At 44.8% G+C, this 16502-nt stretch overlaps 1 protein-coding gene across 2 annotated transcripts in view; it reads left to right on the top strand.

Moving 5' to 3' along the window:
* SEMA5B (semaphorin 5B) overlaps positions 1-16502 on the top strand; it is a 173812-nt gene that overhangs the window by 74016 nt on the left and 83294 nt on the right. For both annotated transcript variants that reach the window (XM_077829927.1, XM_077829925.1), the window contains exons 5-6: positions 11318-11416; positions 13769-13982. In XM_077829927.1, the coding sequence (XP_077686053.1) occupies positions 11318-11416; positions 13769-13982 (313 nt within the window). The remainder of the gene's footprint in view (positions 1-11317; positions 11417-13768; positions 13983-16502) is intronic.

Here is a 16502-nt window from a genome sequence, read left to right as displayed (position 1 = left end):
AGTGTGAGATTCCCATGCACTCAACTGAACACATCACATGATAATTTCCCTTTTATCTTTTTAACGTCATATCAGTGGAAGCAATGGTCTGAGTGTCTGTTTTTTTCCTGCCTACTCTGTCCCTGCAGATCACATGGCAGAATTTGACAAACATTTCACAAGAGGATAATGTTCTGAAAAGTTGAGTTCAAACTCATTTTGATTCGTAGCTTAGAAGATCTTAGTGCATGCAGTTGGTCTTTGTTTGCAGATGTGTCTTGAATCCATCTTACAGTTCTCAGGGACAATAGTTAGAGTGGCACTGAGCTATTAGAAGCACTAAAAGCAGACAGGTGTTGCCTAGTGGTCTCTCAACAAGACCTGGAGCTAGGCAGGAGGGAGGAAAGATGGTCCAGTGGTTTATGGTGCTAATTTGAGACTCAGGAGAGCTAAGTTCAATTCCTGGCTCTGCCAGTCTTTTTATTTGACAAATGACTTAGTCTCTCTGTCCCTCATCTGTATGATGGGGATAATAGCCCTGCCTTACCTCACAGGGGTGTTGTGAAGATAAATACACTGAAGATTGTGAAATGCTCAGATACTGAAATAATGGGCATCAAAGAGAGAGAGAGCCAAGAGTCCTGGACATCAATTACCCCATAGCTAAATTACTTGACCTGTCTGCTTTAGTTCCCCCATTCAAACATGTATTTATTTATTTGTGCTTTTCAGGGAGGGGTTTTCAAAGCCACCTAGCGTATTACAGTGCCCAAACCCCAATCATTTTCTGGCAATTGAGAGTCTAAATCGGATCCCTTGGGTAGCTTAGAAAAGCTTACCATAGAGTGCCCGGAGCTTCAGCCTAAGAATACAAGTCACAGTTTAAATATTAACAAGATACATGGTGAGCTGCTCATATATTACTGTAATAATGAGAACTGTAGTAGTAACTCTACATCTGACCACCTATTGCATGAGGCTGGGTGCTTGCTCAAGTCCAAACCACCTGATTGCAGGTTAAAACCAACATCTTAAGGTGTCACCTTATTGGCTGGCAGTGCATCGTGTGACATTGTGCTGCCTCTTTCTCTGTCTTTCAAGTGATGTCACATTGACGGTGTGGCTAGCATGAGTTACAGGGTGGAGCATGGGGAGAAGTGACCCCGTTGGGTCAAAGACACGTTCATTGTCGCTAGCGAGGAACTCAGCATTCAGTATTTTTTGGTCTATCATTAGCTGAGGTTCCTCTCTGGTTGTATAACAATCAGACCCCACCACTGGTCATTTTGCATAGTACACGGACCCTGCAGTGCTCCAAACACGTGAGTGAGTGCTGAATTATTTTGAGCTCTCCAAATTGGCATGCCTTCCCGCTAGGGACTGAGCGGATCGTGTGGGAAACTTCAGCGGAGGCTGCCTGAAATGTACATTTGTGAGAGTCCCAGGCTGTATGGCTGCGTGGAGTTCTGCTGGTTAATGTTCTGTACTACAATGCCCTGGGGAAGAGACGGGCTCAATTAATTGCTGTTGGTGCTCCTTTAGGCTGGGAATGCTGTAGAGTGAAGGAGAATATGTAGAAGAGGAGAGTCTTGGGTCACTCAACTGGGTTCTCCTCTGGCTAGTGAAGGTGACCAGTCAATCCAGCCCGGCCAATAGGTCTGGGATTGTGCTAAGGTTCTTCTTGGAGGGATAATGTAAATGGAAGGGGGAGAGATTGTGAGCTTCAGTGCTGATGCCTCAGAGGGAGAAGAGGCCAGAAGAAGCTGTCACACTTTCTCAACGCACTCAGGATTATAAATCACCTTGTTACCCCTTCTGCCTCAGAGAGAGACAGCTCCCTGTCACTCCAGTCTGTTAGCCACCCAGTCTCCTCAGAAGCTCTCCCAGCCTTTATTTCACCTTGCTGTTCATCTTTAGGTGAACCCTAATCCCTGAGCCCTCTTGAAGAGCGTTCCCCTGTAGCATCCAGCCCCTGTCACTGGACACTCACAGAAATAACCAAGTTTGCTGTCTCCAAAGAGAAAGTGTACACACCAGCCTGTTTGGTTTAGCGGAGCATTCACACTTCACTTAATATGCAGCACTGAGATGAATTTATAATAAAACCAAGAATAAGTTTATTACGAAACAACAAAGATTTAATTGATACTGAATAGGGATAGTGGAAACAGAATTGGGTACAATTAAAACAAAAGTATAGCATCCTTTTAAGAGATTAAACAATTTTAGCCTGCTACAATCCTTGTCTAATGAAAGTTGCTCTCCTAAAGCAACTTTTCAGTGTCACTAGCCCTGTCCCAGGTCAGGATGCAACTTTCATTAATGCAAAAATTGCCATTCTTTTTGCTCCTTCAGTGATGGATAGCAAAATGGTTTTTTCCTTTTTATAGTCCGGTAATCTTTTGAAATGGATCCTTTTGAAGTGTACCTCCAGATAAGATCCTTCTCCCCTGCTGCTTGTGCTGCAGTGTGCTGACACCATGCTGCTTTCCCATCCTCTGGTTAACTTGACCTTCTTGTGTACCTCAGATGCAAATGTACCTCCCATTGGGTTTGGCTTACCGTATTTAATTTGCATCCAAGACCTAGGCAGACAGGTAAACCAACATTCCTTTGTCTGGGAAAAACTTGTTTATCAACCCCTGCCTGCTTACATAGTTTAAACATACGTTTAGTACGTTAATTACTCCTGGGGGAATTCTGCGCCACAGTGCATGCGCAGAATTTATGTCCCCCGCAGATTTATTTGCTTCCCCGCAAAGAAAATGACTTTCTGATGGTAAAGCAAAGGGAAGCCACAAGAGCGGTCATGCGACCCTTACCAAGCAGTATGTTTCAGGTGCCCAGGGCAGCTGGCAGAGAGGTAAATCGCTGGGGGCGGGATTGGGGAAGACCTGGCTGGTGGCTCTTACCCTGACGAGCCCTACTCCCCCTACATCTAGACCACCCCAGTGAGCCGCCTGCACCCGGACCCACTCTCCCCCACCCCACCTCCCACCCCGAGCCCCACCCAGCTGTACCTGGATCCCCACCCAGCTGAGCCCCACTCTCCCAGCATCTGGACACCTTCATTAAGCTCCCAACATCCAGACCACCATGCTGAGCTCTATTCCCGACATACCCAGTTCCCCCCGCTGAGCCCCAACCATCTTCACCTGGACCCCCTTGCAGAGTCCTATTACCATTGCACCCATAATCCCACAACAAGCCCCTGAGCATCCAGATCTCCCCCGCCCCCGCCACCCAGATCCCCCACTGAGCCACGCGCACCCAGATTGCCCCACACAGAACCCTCTCAACCCATATCTGGATCCCCTCACGCTAAGCCCCTCCACACTTGGATCCTGCATTGCTGAGTCTGCCTGCCCACACCTGGTGCAATTGACATGGAGGGGCAGGACCCTGGGGTGGTTCTGGGGCAGGCTTGGTTCTTGTGCTGTGTCAGGGTTGGGTGCAGCCTCACCGCTGAGTCCATGTCCCGGGGGGAGCTGCACAGTGATCTCCCACCTCTGTGCAGCCAGTGGCCTGTGCTCCCCAATCCAATGCTGGAGTCTCCACATTTATTTGACAAATAAAATTTGCAGAATTATAAAATACTGTGTGCAGAATTTTTAATTTTTTGGCACAGAATGCCCTCAGAAATAGTACATGCAACTACTAACATATTACTTGTACGTACATCACGCAGTGCTTATGAGGACCACTAGGATATAAGCTTTCATTTGATATCATCTTGATCAATAAATGCCATGATAGGAATGTGTTAGGTGTAGTGAATTTGTCAGGGCTTATTGTAGTTGCTGACACAGGGTGGCAAACCACCAAGGTGTCATGGAAGCCCTTTCCCTTCCCACTCCACCACTCACACACAGCGAGCAGGAATAATCTGCTTGGGTCTTCCTGGCAGTGCCATAGAACTTCTAAGGGGCATGCCTGGGAGGGCTGCCCGCGCGCACTGGGATGACTGCACTCTGATGGCTATACCTGTTACACGTGAGTAGAAACAGGCGTGCCTCCGAGGCTTCTCCCACGCTTTTACCAGCCAGAATTTCGTCTCGTCAGGGCTTCTCCACGGGAGCGCTGTATGTTTTCTGTTCCAGGCAAACCCTGACCCACAGGAGGCATAGTCGAGCCCACTGCAGCTGAATGTACTTGTGTTCACTGTCCCTGCAGCTGAGAGGGCCGTGAACAATATCTTTAAAGGTTTAGAGCTGTAAGTGGGAACTGAAGCACGCCCTGGTGCTGTGGAAATTCCCAAAATCCCGTCCCTGTCAAGAAATGTTTCCCCTGCATTCAATCAATGCCATAGATAGAGCCATGAGTCGTTGACAGTAATGTGTAAGTTACAGTAGAAAATACTGAATCATAGAATTAGAGAAGAAATACCAGCCAGGGACGGTCTAGAGTCCATCCCCTGATACCCACCATGCAGAGTCTCTCCCCACTGTGTATTCTTCAGTATTTGGTCTGATCCACTTTTAAATGACTCAGGCAGTGTGGCTTCCAATGCCTCATTTGGGAGGGTAGGAATTGGCATATTGACTGAGAGCTTGTCTTCACTGAAAACACGACAGCAGCACAGCTGCGGCACTTCAATGTAAACACTACCTGCGCCTACGGGAGGGAGTCTCCCATCGGTGGAGATAATCCACCTCCCAGAGAGGCAGTTGCTAGGTCAATGGAAGAATTCTTCCATTGACCTAGTGCTGTCTACACGAGGACTTAAGGCAAGTCTACACTACTGCAGCGTCTGGTGAAGACACACTATGCCGACAGGAGAGCGGTCTCCGTCAGCATCATGACTCCACCTCAATGAGAGCTGGAAGCTAGGTTGGTGGGAGTGAGAGTGTCTCCTGCCCACTTAGCACTGGTGTGGACAGAGCTTAGGTTGATGTAACTTGCATCGCTCAGGGGGTGGCTTTTTCACACCCCTGAGCGACATAAGTTACATCAACTTAAGCGGTAGTGGAGACAAGCCCGTAGGCTGGCTTAACAATGCCACTCACGGGTATGGATTTTTTGCATCCCTGACCAGTATAGTTAAAGTGACCTAGTTTTCTAGTGTAGACCAAGCCTCAGACCAATGGTCCATCTAGTTCAGTATCTTGACTGTTACAGCACCAGCAGGGCCAATCAGAGAGGGGGGCCCAGGAGAGCCATTTGGCCCGGGCTTCAAGCTCATAGGGGGCCTCAAATTTAGACACTTGTTAATTTTTTGGCATTTGATAAGTTTCTCAACTTGTTTTTATGAGCATCCCTATTGGACCAAAATGTGGCGCACACACTCAGCTTAGAGCTGCAAATTTAAGCAAATAAGAGAAATATTCAAATTATGTCTCACTCTTCTTTTTTTTTTTTTTTTTTGGGTGCCTTATTTTATTTTCATGTGTCATCATTTTTTATTTTTATTATGCCTTGGGGCCTCAAAAGCTGGAAGTGGCCCGGGCCTCTCTGGACCTCTGAGAGGGCCTGAGCACCAGTAACAGCTGCTTCAGAGGAAAGATCCAAGAAATCTTTCAGTGGTAGCTATGGAATAACCTGCCCACAGGGAGGATTTTTTCCTAGCCCCTTCAGCTGTTTTGACTAGAGGCTGGTTGAAACCCTGAAGCATGAGAATTTTTATCCCTTCCAAAATACGTGGAATAAAACCCTTGCTGTTGAAACTCTAGATGTTCTTTTTCTCCATATAAACTCCTATTCCTTTTTTTAAAAATACTTCTAAGCTCTTGGCCTGGATGATATCTTGTGGCAATGAGTTCCACAGGTTAATTGTACATAGTGTGAAAATATACTTCCGTTTATCCACAGCCAACATCTGACCATTAGGGGTTTGATTGTAGTCCTCCTCTTACCTATACCTTTGTTCAACATTACCCCATTTCTCCTAGTAAAACCATTGTGAACCGCACCCCAAGTGGATCCTCTCCCTCTTTGCTATCTGAATGGCTTATCTGTTTCTTTGCCAAGGGCAACAGATCATCCAGAATCATTTCTCATTATATAATGTGTTTGTATTTTTACATGATGCTAGTTTCATGATCCACCAAGATATTCAGCTCACCTGTTGTACACCATCTTGAGCCAAATGACAAAAAACCAAATAAAAAGCACACAGAAAACCCAGCCCCACTGGTTTATTCAAAGTGAGGTCCCAATTAAAGGGGGTCACAGCATATAGTTAGACATCAGAAGGAAATATACACCTGTGCCATGAGATTAAGATGTTCAAAGATGACAGATTACATGCCTTGGGAAGCATCTACAGCAGGTTTGTTCTTAATATGCTGAAAACTGCCTTTTGATTTTTCTCTGAACCTTAGCCCAGCAGGGACTTCAGCCCCCTTTATTTGCCTTGCTGGTCTCCCAAGGTGAAGAAGGGCAGTAATGGGGAGAAGGCGAGAAAGGCGCCATTTTCTGTGATTGGGTTTGAAATGCTCTTGGTGACCATTCAGAGCAGCCTGCAAATGTGTAAATGCCAGAATGAGGCCTGCTCTTAATACCTTGCTGGTCGCTATTAAGTCATTCATGGCCAAATGTTGGAACGAATGAAACAAAGTAGCAAAGACTTAAATTAGGTGGCAACAATCAAAGTAATGGAAACAAAACTAAGCATTAATTAGCCATTGGAACAATTCAGCAAGGATCGTGATGGATTCTCTATCACTGACCATTTTAAAATCAAGATTGGATGTTTTTCTGAAAGATCTGCTCTAGGAATTATTCTGGGGAAGTCCTATGGCCTGTGTTCTACAGGCGGTCAGACTAGGTGGTTACAATGGTCCTTTCTGGTCATGAAATCTTTGAATAAATGGAACTGCAAGTGAGGGCTTTAGTGAAATTCTCTCATTGATATTGAAGTGGGATGACCTACTAGATTGAGTACTAGGCCAGCAGCTAGAGATGCTCATGCTATTTAGGAAAACAGGAATAGCTCAGCTGAATCAGACCAATGGTCCATCTCGTTTAGTATCTTGTCTCTGAGAGTGGCCAGTGCTAGATGCTTCAGCGGACGGAGCAAGAACCCCGAAGTGGATAATTATGGAATAGCCTGTCCTTAGTGGAAGTTCTTTCTGACCCCATTACTTAGAGATTGGCTTATTTATATCAGTTCCACACTCTTTTTTGAAAATAATCCCATCTATTGTAATGGGGGCTGTTTTTGTTAGCGATGTAAATGTCCAGTCCTTTTTTTGGATCTGGTTTAGCTCTTGGACTCAATAATATTTTGTGGTGATGAATTTCACAGGCTGATTGGTCACAGGTTCATCTGGGCTGGTGTCATGACATCAGATTGCGATGTAAATATTATTGTGTCATGGAGTCTGGCTTGCCAAACTTTGTGACCGGGAGCAAAACCTCTTTGGATTCAGCCACACCTATTTAGAACAGTAATTGCTCCACATCTAGACAGCAAAATCTAGCACTGAATAGCTTCTATTTGTTTAAAACGTTTATGTCTAAGAAGCTGGCAAGTCAGAGGCTGTGAGTTGGAGTTGGTTATTCTACAGCATTTGAGTTAATTTCACTAACCAGTTAAAAATGTAAGTTATAGGGAGAAGTGTATCAAATACAGCCACAGATGACTTTTCAGAGAGACCCCAGGTCTTGTGGACAAGGTGGTAAATTTAAAGAAAGCATATAGAAGGCTGGTCTTTTACAAAGGTATTTTTGAGTGGCGGGGAGTTAAGAGGGTATTTCATGTTAAGCAAATGAGGACGTTTCGAGAGTCAGTGAATCTAAACGTTTCTGTACCATTCTTGCTTTGCGTGAGGCTTTCGCATAGCACAGACTGAGGCAACTGAGAGAGTGGAGCCAGCAGTGAAAAACTTAAGATTAATACAGTACTATTTTTAGGGATGTGTAGGAGGGTGTGCTGTTTGGTGGCTAGAAGAGGGGACTGGAACCCAAGACTCCTGGGTCCTGTTCTCAGAGCTGCCACTGACCCTAAGTCCATGACCTTGGGCAAGTCCCTTAACATATCTTTGCCACAGTTCACCTTTCTGTAAACAGGGAAGAATAATGCTTACCTGCTTCAGAAGGATGTTATGAGGCTTTAAATAATGTCAAGGAAAATACTTTAAGCTCAGTGGATAAAAAGAGCTATGTTATCATTTCCTTTCTTCCAGAAGCGTGCAGCATTGTTGTTTTTATTAGAGGCTTAGTTCCGTTAAAGAAGCTATACAGGTTTCAGGCAATTATTTTGTAGGAATAAGACAATTACATTTGCCCCATGTTATTGGTCTCCCTTGCACTGTTCCCTTCTTCCTCCTCCCAAGTGGTGTAAAAAATGCCACAGTTTGCCCTATTTCCATTTCAGCCAATGAAAACTTTAGCAGATTCATCTCATTCAATCTTTGTGAAAAATACCAGCTGTCAAATGCTTCTGTTTCAACCTACTACCCCAAACTAACCATGTTCTTTGCTGCCATGATCAGGAGTGGGCAAGCTGAGTCAAAGGTCAGAATGAATTGCTACAAGCTCAGACCACAGTGGTAAGATCTCCTCAATATAGATTCCTTAGCCATTCACCTTCTGTTTTGCTAAATGGCCTGCATTTTTGCTCAAGTGAGCACAATTAAAAATGGTGCTTAACCAGGCAAAAATACAGGTAATTTACCAGCCAGGTTGGGATGCTTTGAGCATCCTAATCACCCTGAAGTAGAATTCATGTCATACTTTGCTGCTTATTGTTTCTGGCTGCCTGAAGAGTCAGGAAGACCTTGCAGCATCAGTTTACAGATCGTTCATTTTTTCAGTGTTATGTTGTCAGCCATGAGGGTTTTTTTTGTAAAATGGAAGTGAAGGTCCAGAATATAGTTCCGTAAATGTTGTTTATTTTGTTCCTACAATAATAAAGAGAGGAATCTAGACAAGACTCTACGCACCCCTAACACCAGTTACCCCCAAAAGATCAAATTAAGCAAGTGGCTAATTCAGATCAGATGCTGATTACAGTCTCCTCAAGGCTGGGGGAATTGGGAGTAGGAGTGGGGTCAGGTTAGCTTCTTTGAGACTGGAATTTGGATACAAATCGGCATACTGGGTTAGATGCTGAACGTAAATAGAAAATTCTGTGGGGAAAATTCTGTGGCCCATGTCTAGTAATTTATATAGCAGCCACTGACCAAAGTGTTCTTGGTCCTGTACAGCTATCAAACCCAAATCTGCAGTCCTAATTCAGGCAAAACCCCCACTGCGTTATTGCCAGAGTTGGGATTGCGGAACTATGATTTACATATACAAGAATTACTTTACCCACCAATGAAATGCAGCCACCTCTAGGGTAGAGGAGGGCAATCAGATCACACAGCACAACAGAGCGAGAGGAGACATGGTCAGACAAGCCCTTAGTCTTATTTTAAAAAGCACAAGAGCTTTAATTTCAACACAAAACAGGTATAAGGGTCTTGTTATTTAAAGTCCTGTTTGATAGACAAAACCACAGTTTATCTGCTTCTGAACGATGAAGTGGTGAATTGACCCAGCTAGGATTTGAAGCTCTGGTTCCAGGGCACTTGGGGTTTCAAATCTGATCCCTGTTATATGATCAAGAAGTAATAAACCTGAAATTAAGATTGGCAGTTACCGACTCAACGGGAAGTGCAGCCTTCACATGGAATCTTTGAGTGCTCCCAGACTAGCTCTGAAAGTACACATCCCATTGCCTGGGAGCATCTTTAAAAAAAACAAAACAAAAAAACAAACAAACAAACAAAAAAACCCCCAAATATTCTTAACATCAGTATCTTGTTCTTAGCTAATGGTGGTAGCCTTTCCTTAAATACAGTCCTTCCAGGAATTGATTTCCATGTAGCAAATGAAAGGAGATAGGACTTAATCCAACTGAGCAAGTCTCTTCCCTCCCAAATGATATGGAGTGTTTTTACATGGCTGAATATTGCAAATGAAGTCTTCAGGGAAATGATCAGCCGCTTGTAGGACTTGGAGATAGGGGAGCTTGCAGCATGATTGTGACTCACAAAAGAAGGAGCTGTGTTTGCAATTGTGGGTTCAGCTTAATGGCAAATTATTATCTACAGAGGGTGGCGGGGCGGGGGAGGAGAGGAGGAAAGCAAAGCAGCCAGTGTAACCAAGATGAGGTTATTACTTTTAACAAGTTTCTTTTTCTGTTTATAATAGAATGTAAAGGTATCAAATTAAAATGTGCTCTATGAATGGTAGTCAATGAACAATTGTTTGTAGCCTTTTCTCTGTGAAGTGCAGGATGGACAGAGACCCCAAGACATGATTCTGATGTCAGACTTGCAGGACATCTCTCATATTCTGCATGGCTGTTAAGGGCAGCTCTGGGGAACGGGGGCAGGAACTATGGTTTTACAGCTATGCAGATCCATCAGTCATTTGCTACGTGCAGGAGTCCCCAGTTAAATATGTAAACAGGGGCTTTGCTGACACTCAGTGGCCTGGGCTGGTGTGGGGAATTTGTGTTACGCTGCCTCCTGTGAAACTCCTGAGAACACAGTCCCAGTGCATGAAAATCAGGCAGTGGAGCTGCCTAGCCGCAAGCGAGCCTCGTTGCTCGACTCTCAGGCCTTGTCTACAGCAGAGAATTTCTGACTTGTTTTTCCAGCAACAATGCAGCTACATTGCTGCTAGCAACAGTACGAACCCCAGGGTAGGCAGGGCACCTGGTCTGCACTACAGCTTGTACATCTGCAGCCGCACCACTGAGAGGAAAATGGGTGTTAAATGTCCTATTGTAGCCACTCCCTCATTTGGCAAGCTAGGTGAAGTGCCTAAAGTGAGCCATTGGCATAACTGGTGAAGAGTAAATTAGATTAGATTGTTGCAGTCCTTTCAATGGATTGGGGATCGTTAGAGGAGTAACCAACAAACTGGGTTTCTAACATCTCCTTGATATCTTGCTTTGCACATTGGTCATATGTTGCTTGTCTGACTTATCCATTCAGGCAGTGGACTGTACAGAGCTGTGTATTTGTACAGCAATTTGCTCAATGGGGCCTGATCCTGAATGGGGCTCTTGGATGCTATTCAAAGATAATTAATCCTCTAAGGTATACACCTCTACCCTGATATAACGCGACCCGATATAACACGAATTCAGATATAACGTGGTAAAGCAGCGCTCCGGGCAGGGGGGAGGTTGCGCACTCCGGTGGATCAAAGCAAGTTCGATATAATGCGGTTTCACCTATGATGCAGTAAGATTTTTTGGCTCCCGAGGACAGCGTTATGTTGGGGTAGAGGTGTATTTTGGCTGTAACACAAGTAAGGAAAATATGAGGTTTTTTTAACAAAAGTGCTAACTTGACAGTCCTGCTTTCACATAGCCTGTTTGTATTTTCCCTTCTTACAGGAGGAATGCCAGAACTATGTGCGAGTGCTGATCGTTTATGGCAAGAAGGTTTTTACCTGCGGTACCAATGCCTTCTCTCCAGTGTGTTCCAGTAGACAGGTCTGTTGTTGTCTTTCTCTTTTGGGAGGGGGAGGGATGGTGGCGTGAGATGAGGGTGTGTTCCAGGGAAAGAGAGTCATTTTGAGGCGAAGATGGAAGTATTCCCTATTCTAGAATAAATATTCAAAATTCAGCTGATCTGAAATTGTCTCTTTGCCGTGATCCCACCCACCCCCCTTGCTGGGAAATGAGGCTGATGGTATATATGGATTGGGTTCAGCTACAAAACAATATTTGAGGCCTTGTGAGTCACATACTCCCTGTAGGGTAGTGCTTTGTGAGGTGAGAGGCTGACTGTGGTGGAGGGGGCTTGGACTCAGACTACCCTTTAGTTTTGGGAGGAGAGGTTTTTTTCACTTGTCCTCACTCCAGCCCCTTGTAGGGAGCAGGGCAGAAGAGCTGTGAAGGAAGCCTTGGGGTCAGAGGGATTACAGGGCTGTTGAAACTTTACACCTTTCACGTTTTTTTCTTGCTCTTACCTTGCTAATAGGCCGGTTGCTGACAGCTAGGACTGGCAACATGCATCTGTTGTCTCTATAAGGTTCTTCCCTAGCTGAATGCTCAGTCAGCTTGAACTGGAAGCTGTCTCTGTTTTAGGATGTTGGGGATGTGCATGGGGCATGCTCCATCCTCTGACATCCTTCTCAAGACACAGATTATCCCAGGTGGCAATTGAGCTGGGTGGCATGGAACACCGACTGACTAATGGGGGCCTTCTGCAGCTCCCGAACAGGAGAGATTCCCCCTCAGAATCAGGATTGGCCCCTGCAGCTGTGTCGTTAGTACTACAAAGGCTGTTTTCAGTGAGAGTCGGCCCTGTTTGTTGGTATTGCAACTCATATAGGGTTCCACCAAAGCAAATGACAAAGCTCTCCTGGGTATGAAAAGGAGCAGGACCAGGTCTGCAGTGATTTAAAAAATGTCAGCATGTAAAATTGGAAACAGACGGAGCCTAGACATCCAGAGGCTGTAAAAAGGCAGCTGATGAATGTGGGTACAACTCCATTGACATTAGCGAGCTGCGCCTGCTGGCATCCCAGGTTGGTGCACATCACCTTTTGGCAGAGGGCCAGCAGGTCTGAAGCTCACGCACCACACTAGGTCCTTGTCTAGTTGACAATGGCTTGTCAATGGATTCTTGTCAATGGCTCCATGTCTAGTTGGCAGCTGGTATTAAGCGGAGCACCCCAAGGGTTGGTCCTGAGGCCGGTTTTGTTCAGTATCTTCATTAATGATCTGGAGGATGGTGTGGATTGCACCCTCAGCAAGTTTGCGGATGACACTAAACTGGGAGGAGTGGTAGATACGCTGGAGGGTAGGGGTAGGGTACAGAGGGACCTAGACAAATTGGAGGATTGGGCCAAAAGAAATCTGATGAGGTTCAACAAGGACAAGTGCAGAGTCCTGCACTTAGGACGGAAGAATCCCATGCACAGCTACAGGCTAGGGACCGAATGGCTCGGCAGCAGTTCTGCAGAAAAGGACCTAGGGATTACAGTGGATGAGAAGCTGGATATGAGTCAACAGTGTGCCCTTGTTGCCAAGAAGACCAATGGCATTTTGGGCTGTATAAGTAGGGGCATTGCCAGCAGATTGAGGGACGTGATCGTTCCCCTCTATTCGACATTGGTGAGGCCTCATCTGGAGTACTGTGTCCAGTTTTGGGCCCCACACTACAAGAAGGATGTGGATAAATTGGAGAGAGTCCAGCGAAGGGCAACAAAAATGATTAGGGGACTAGAACACATGAGTTATGAGGAGAGGCTGAGGGAACTGGGGATGTTTAGTCTACGGAAGAGAAGAATGAGGGGGAATTTGATAGCTGCTTTTAACTACCTGAAAGGTGGATCCAAAGAGGATGGATCTAGACTGTTCTCAGTGATAGCAGATGACAGGACAAGGAGTAATGGTCTCAAGTTGCAGTAGGGGAGGTTTAGGTTGGATATTAGGAAAAACTTTTTCACTAGGAGGGTGGTGAAACACTGGAACGCGTTACCTAGGGAGGTGGTGGAATCCCCTTCCTTAGAAGTTTTTAAGGTCAGGCTTGACAAAGCCCTGGCTGGGATGATTTAGTTGGGATTGGTCCTGCTCTGGGCAGGGGGTTGGACTAGATGGCCTCCAGAGGTCCCTTCCAACTCGGTTATTCTATGATTCCTCTGCATGTGGCAGATTTGACCATTGATTTACAATCATGCACAATGTCATTTTCTTACAATTGCCTATTGTTTTTTTTTTTAACATAGGGTTGTTACTTGGTGCTCAAGGAAAGGTTGAATTCTGTGTGCATGCTTAGAGAAGCCAACTGTGCTATAAAACCCTTTATTCCCACTTTCTCATTCCTTTTAAATACAGGTAGGAAATCTTAGTAAAACCATTGACAAAATAAATGGAGTGGCTAGATGCCCATATGACCCTCGGCACAACTCGACAGCTGTGATTACATCACGGGGAGAACTCTATGCTGCGACTGTAATTGATTTCTCTGGACGGGATCCTGCTATTTACCGCAGCCTTGGAAATGTTCCCCCACTTCGGACTGCACAATACAACTCCAAATGGCTTAATGGTAAAGTCCCATTGGTCAAACCTAAGCAATAGGTGTATTGAAAGCAACAGGATAGGCTTGTAAATCAGCTCCCTCTCCCGCATTTCACACTAGAATTCAGAATTGACAGGGGATTTCAGAGAACTTAATACAATTCAGAGAATGTGGTTTAGAGAGTACTTTTTACAGAGACAGGTTGCTGGGTATGTAGTCTCGAGGTGCCAAAGTGTTCTTTTTGAACATGAAAAAGATATTTTACCACTGGATGCCAGTCACAGAATTGGAGAGCAGCTGTGGCTTACATATGTTGTCATGTAATTGGCCAAATTCTGCAAGTTGCTGAGTACCCACAACTCCCATTGACTTCAGTAGAGGTTGAAGGTGCATGGCATCAATGCAAGATGAGGCCCAAAATGAGGAGAAACTAAGTAAACATAAACCTCCACTCTATTATACATTCCTAGATGTTAAGGTCAGAAGGGATCATTATAATGATCTAGTCTGACCTCCTGTGTAACCCAGGTCATAAAAATTCATCCAGTAATTCCTGCATCGAGCCCTGGTTGAGCAAGAACAGACTATTAGAAAGAGACCCAATCTGACTGAAAGATGTAAGTGATGGAGAATCTGCTATGTCCCTTGATTAGTGGGGCCTGATCCACAAACCATTCAGGTCAGTGGGCTTTGGCTCAAACCTTATGGGCAGTGCTCACGTCCACTCTCCAGATCCTGGTGAGGCTTATCTGGGCTGCTACAGGGTTGTAGGATATTGTGTGAAGCAGTGCCTACAGGAAGAAGGTGGTGGACTATGGCATTGTCTTTCCAATAGGAGGCAAGTCCCAGCATTTCTCCTGTATGTCTGTTTTCACAAACAGACAAATAGAGAAAAATCCAGGAGAAGGAAAGAATATCTGAAGAGAGAGTTTAAAGAAGAGTACAGCAAAGCTGAGCTGCCAATTCAATGCTATAGCTAAAGGAGCTAATGCAAACCTCGGATATATAAATGGGGAGATATTGAGTAGGAGTATGAAGGCAGTATTACCTCTGTATGCAGCACTGGTGAGACCATTATCAGAATACTGTGTCCTGTTCTGGTGTCCTCATTTCAAAAAGGATGTTGAAAAATTGGAAAGGGTTCAGTGAAGAGCCACAAGAATGATTTGAGGTCTGGAAAACCTGTCTTTCAGTGAGAGACTTAATGAGCATAATCTATTTACCTTACTCAAAAGAGGGTTAAAAGGTGACGTGACTGTGCAGCATAAGTACAGGCATGGGGAGAAAACGCCTGATTAAAAAAAGGGCTTTTTGACATAGCACACAAAGCTATAATAAGATCAAAGGCTGGAAGCTGAAGCTAGACAATTTCAAACTGAAAATAAGGTGCCTGTTTTTAACAATGGGGGTAATTAGCCATTGGAATGAGTTACCAAGGAAGGTGGAGGATTTGAAATCTCAGGAAATTGCTCTGTGGGGATTAGGTGCCTTTCTAAAAGATATGATCTAGTTCAACCAAAAATTACTGGGCTTGATGCAGGAACCACAGGGGGAAATTCTGTGGCCTGTGTTATGTAGAAGATCAGATTAGGCTATCATAATGGTCCTTTGGGCCTTAAAAATCTATATAGCTTTATCTGTGATAGTCTGATTGGAGCTATTCTGTGGTGCCCTCTCCTACTTTATCATCTGCTACCTCCCAGCTTAAATCTGCCTTGGAGCTTCACCAGAGCTCCCTGTGCACGCTCTGTTCTCCTCCTTGCTCCTGGGCTGTAGCATTAAAGGAATTCCTGTACATTTTTCTTCCTCCTTTGAGCGTTACATAAGCATAAGCATCATAAAAGCAGCCTGTAAAATCAACAGTTTTTTCCCCCCTCCAGTCAAATATTGTTCATTGGCCAAACTTTTTCCTTTGTTACAAAGTCTGTTGGCATGAATGAGTATACACTTAAAAACTTTGTGTAGTGTCTGATTAAAATGAACGCTTCAAACGTCTTCCAGAGTCTCTTAAATTCTTGTAGGGGGAGAACTAAAATGCTTGTTTTGATACTATCAGTTTTGGTGTGGTTTGTTTTACAAACATGAGAAAATCTTTTAGTGCCTGTGAACTGGAAAAAGGCTCATGATAGAAGCCAGATGTCATTGCATTAGGAGAATAGGCTGAATGTTTCAATACAGCATTTAGAGAATTAGGAGGTGATGCAAACAACATATCTAACACCATAAGGTGTGACTCAGTAACGAAAAGGGGTTGGGTGGCTTGTATTGTAGAGTGAATACAAGTACACATGAGTGTGCTCGTTCGCGCTCTCTCTCTCTATATCTATACACACAGAGTATGTCTAACTCCGCTTGCACTAAAATCAGTGGTAGCTATGCCACTGATAGCAATGGTGAAAGGATGGGGCCCAGTATTTGCATCACCAGGGTTGGAACTGAGGAACTGAATGGGAGCTACACATCCATATGTCGTTATTCTCAGATCCACTGCTCGGGTGCCCTCTGCCAACTCAGTGTCCCCTATAGTCTAACAGTGCAATGCACAGG

This window comes from Eretmochelys imbricata, chromosome 11 (genome assembly GCF_965152235.1).
Source record: "Eretmochelys imbricata isolate rEreImb1 chromosome 11, rEreImb1.hap1, whole genome shotgun sequence".
Taxonomy (NCBI): domain Eukaryota; kingdom Metazoa; phylum Chordata; order Testudines; family Cheloniidae; genus Eretmochelys; species Eretmochelys imbricata.
This window is presented reverse-complemented; position numbering and strand designations above follow the sequence as displayed.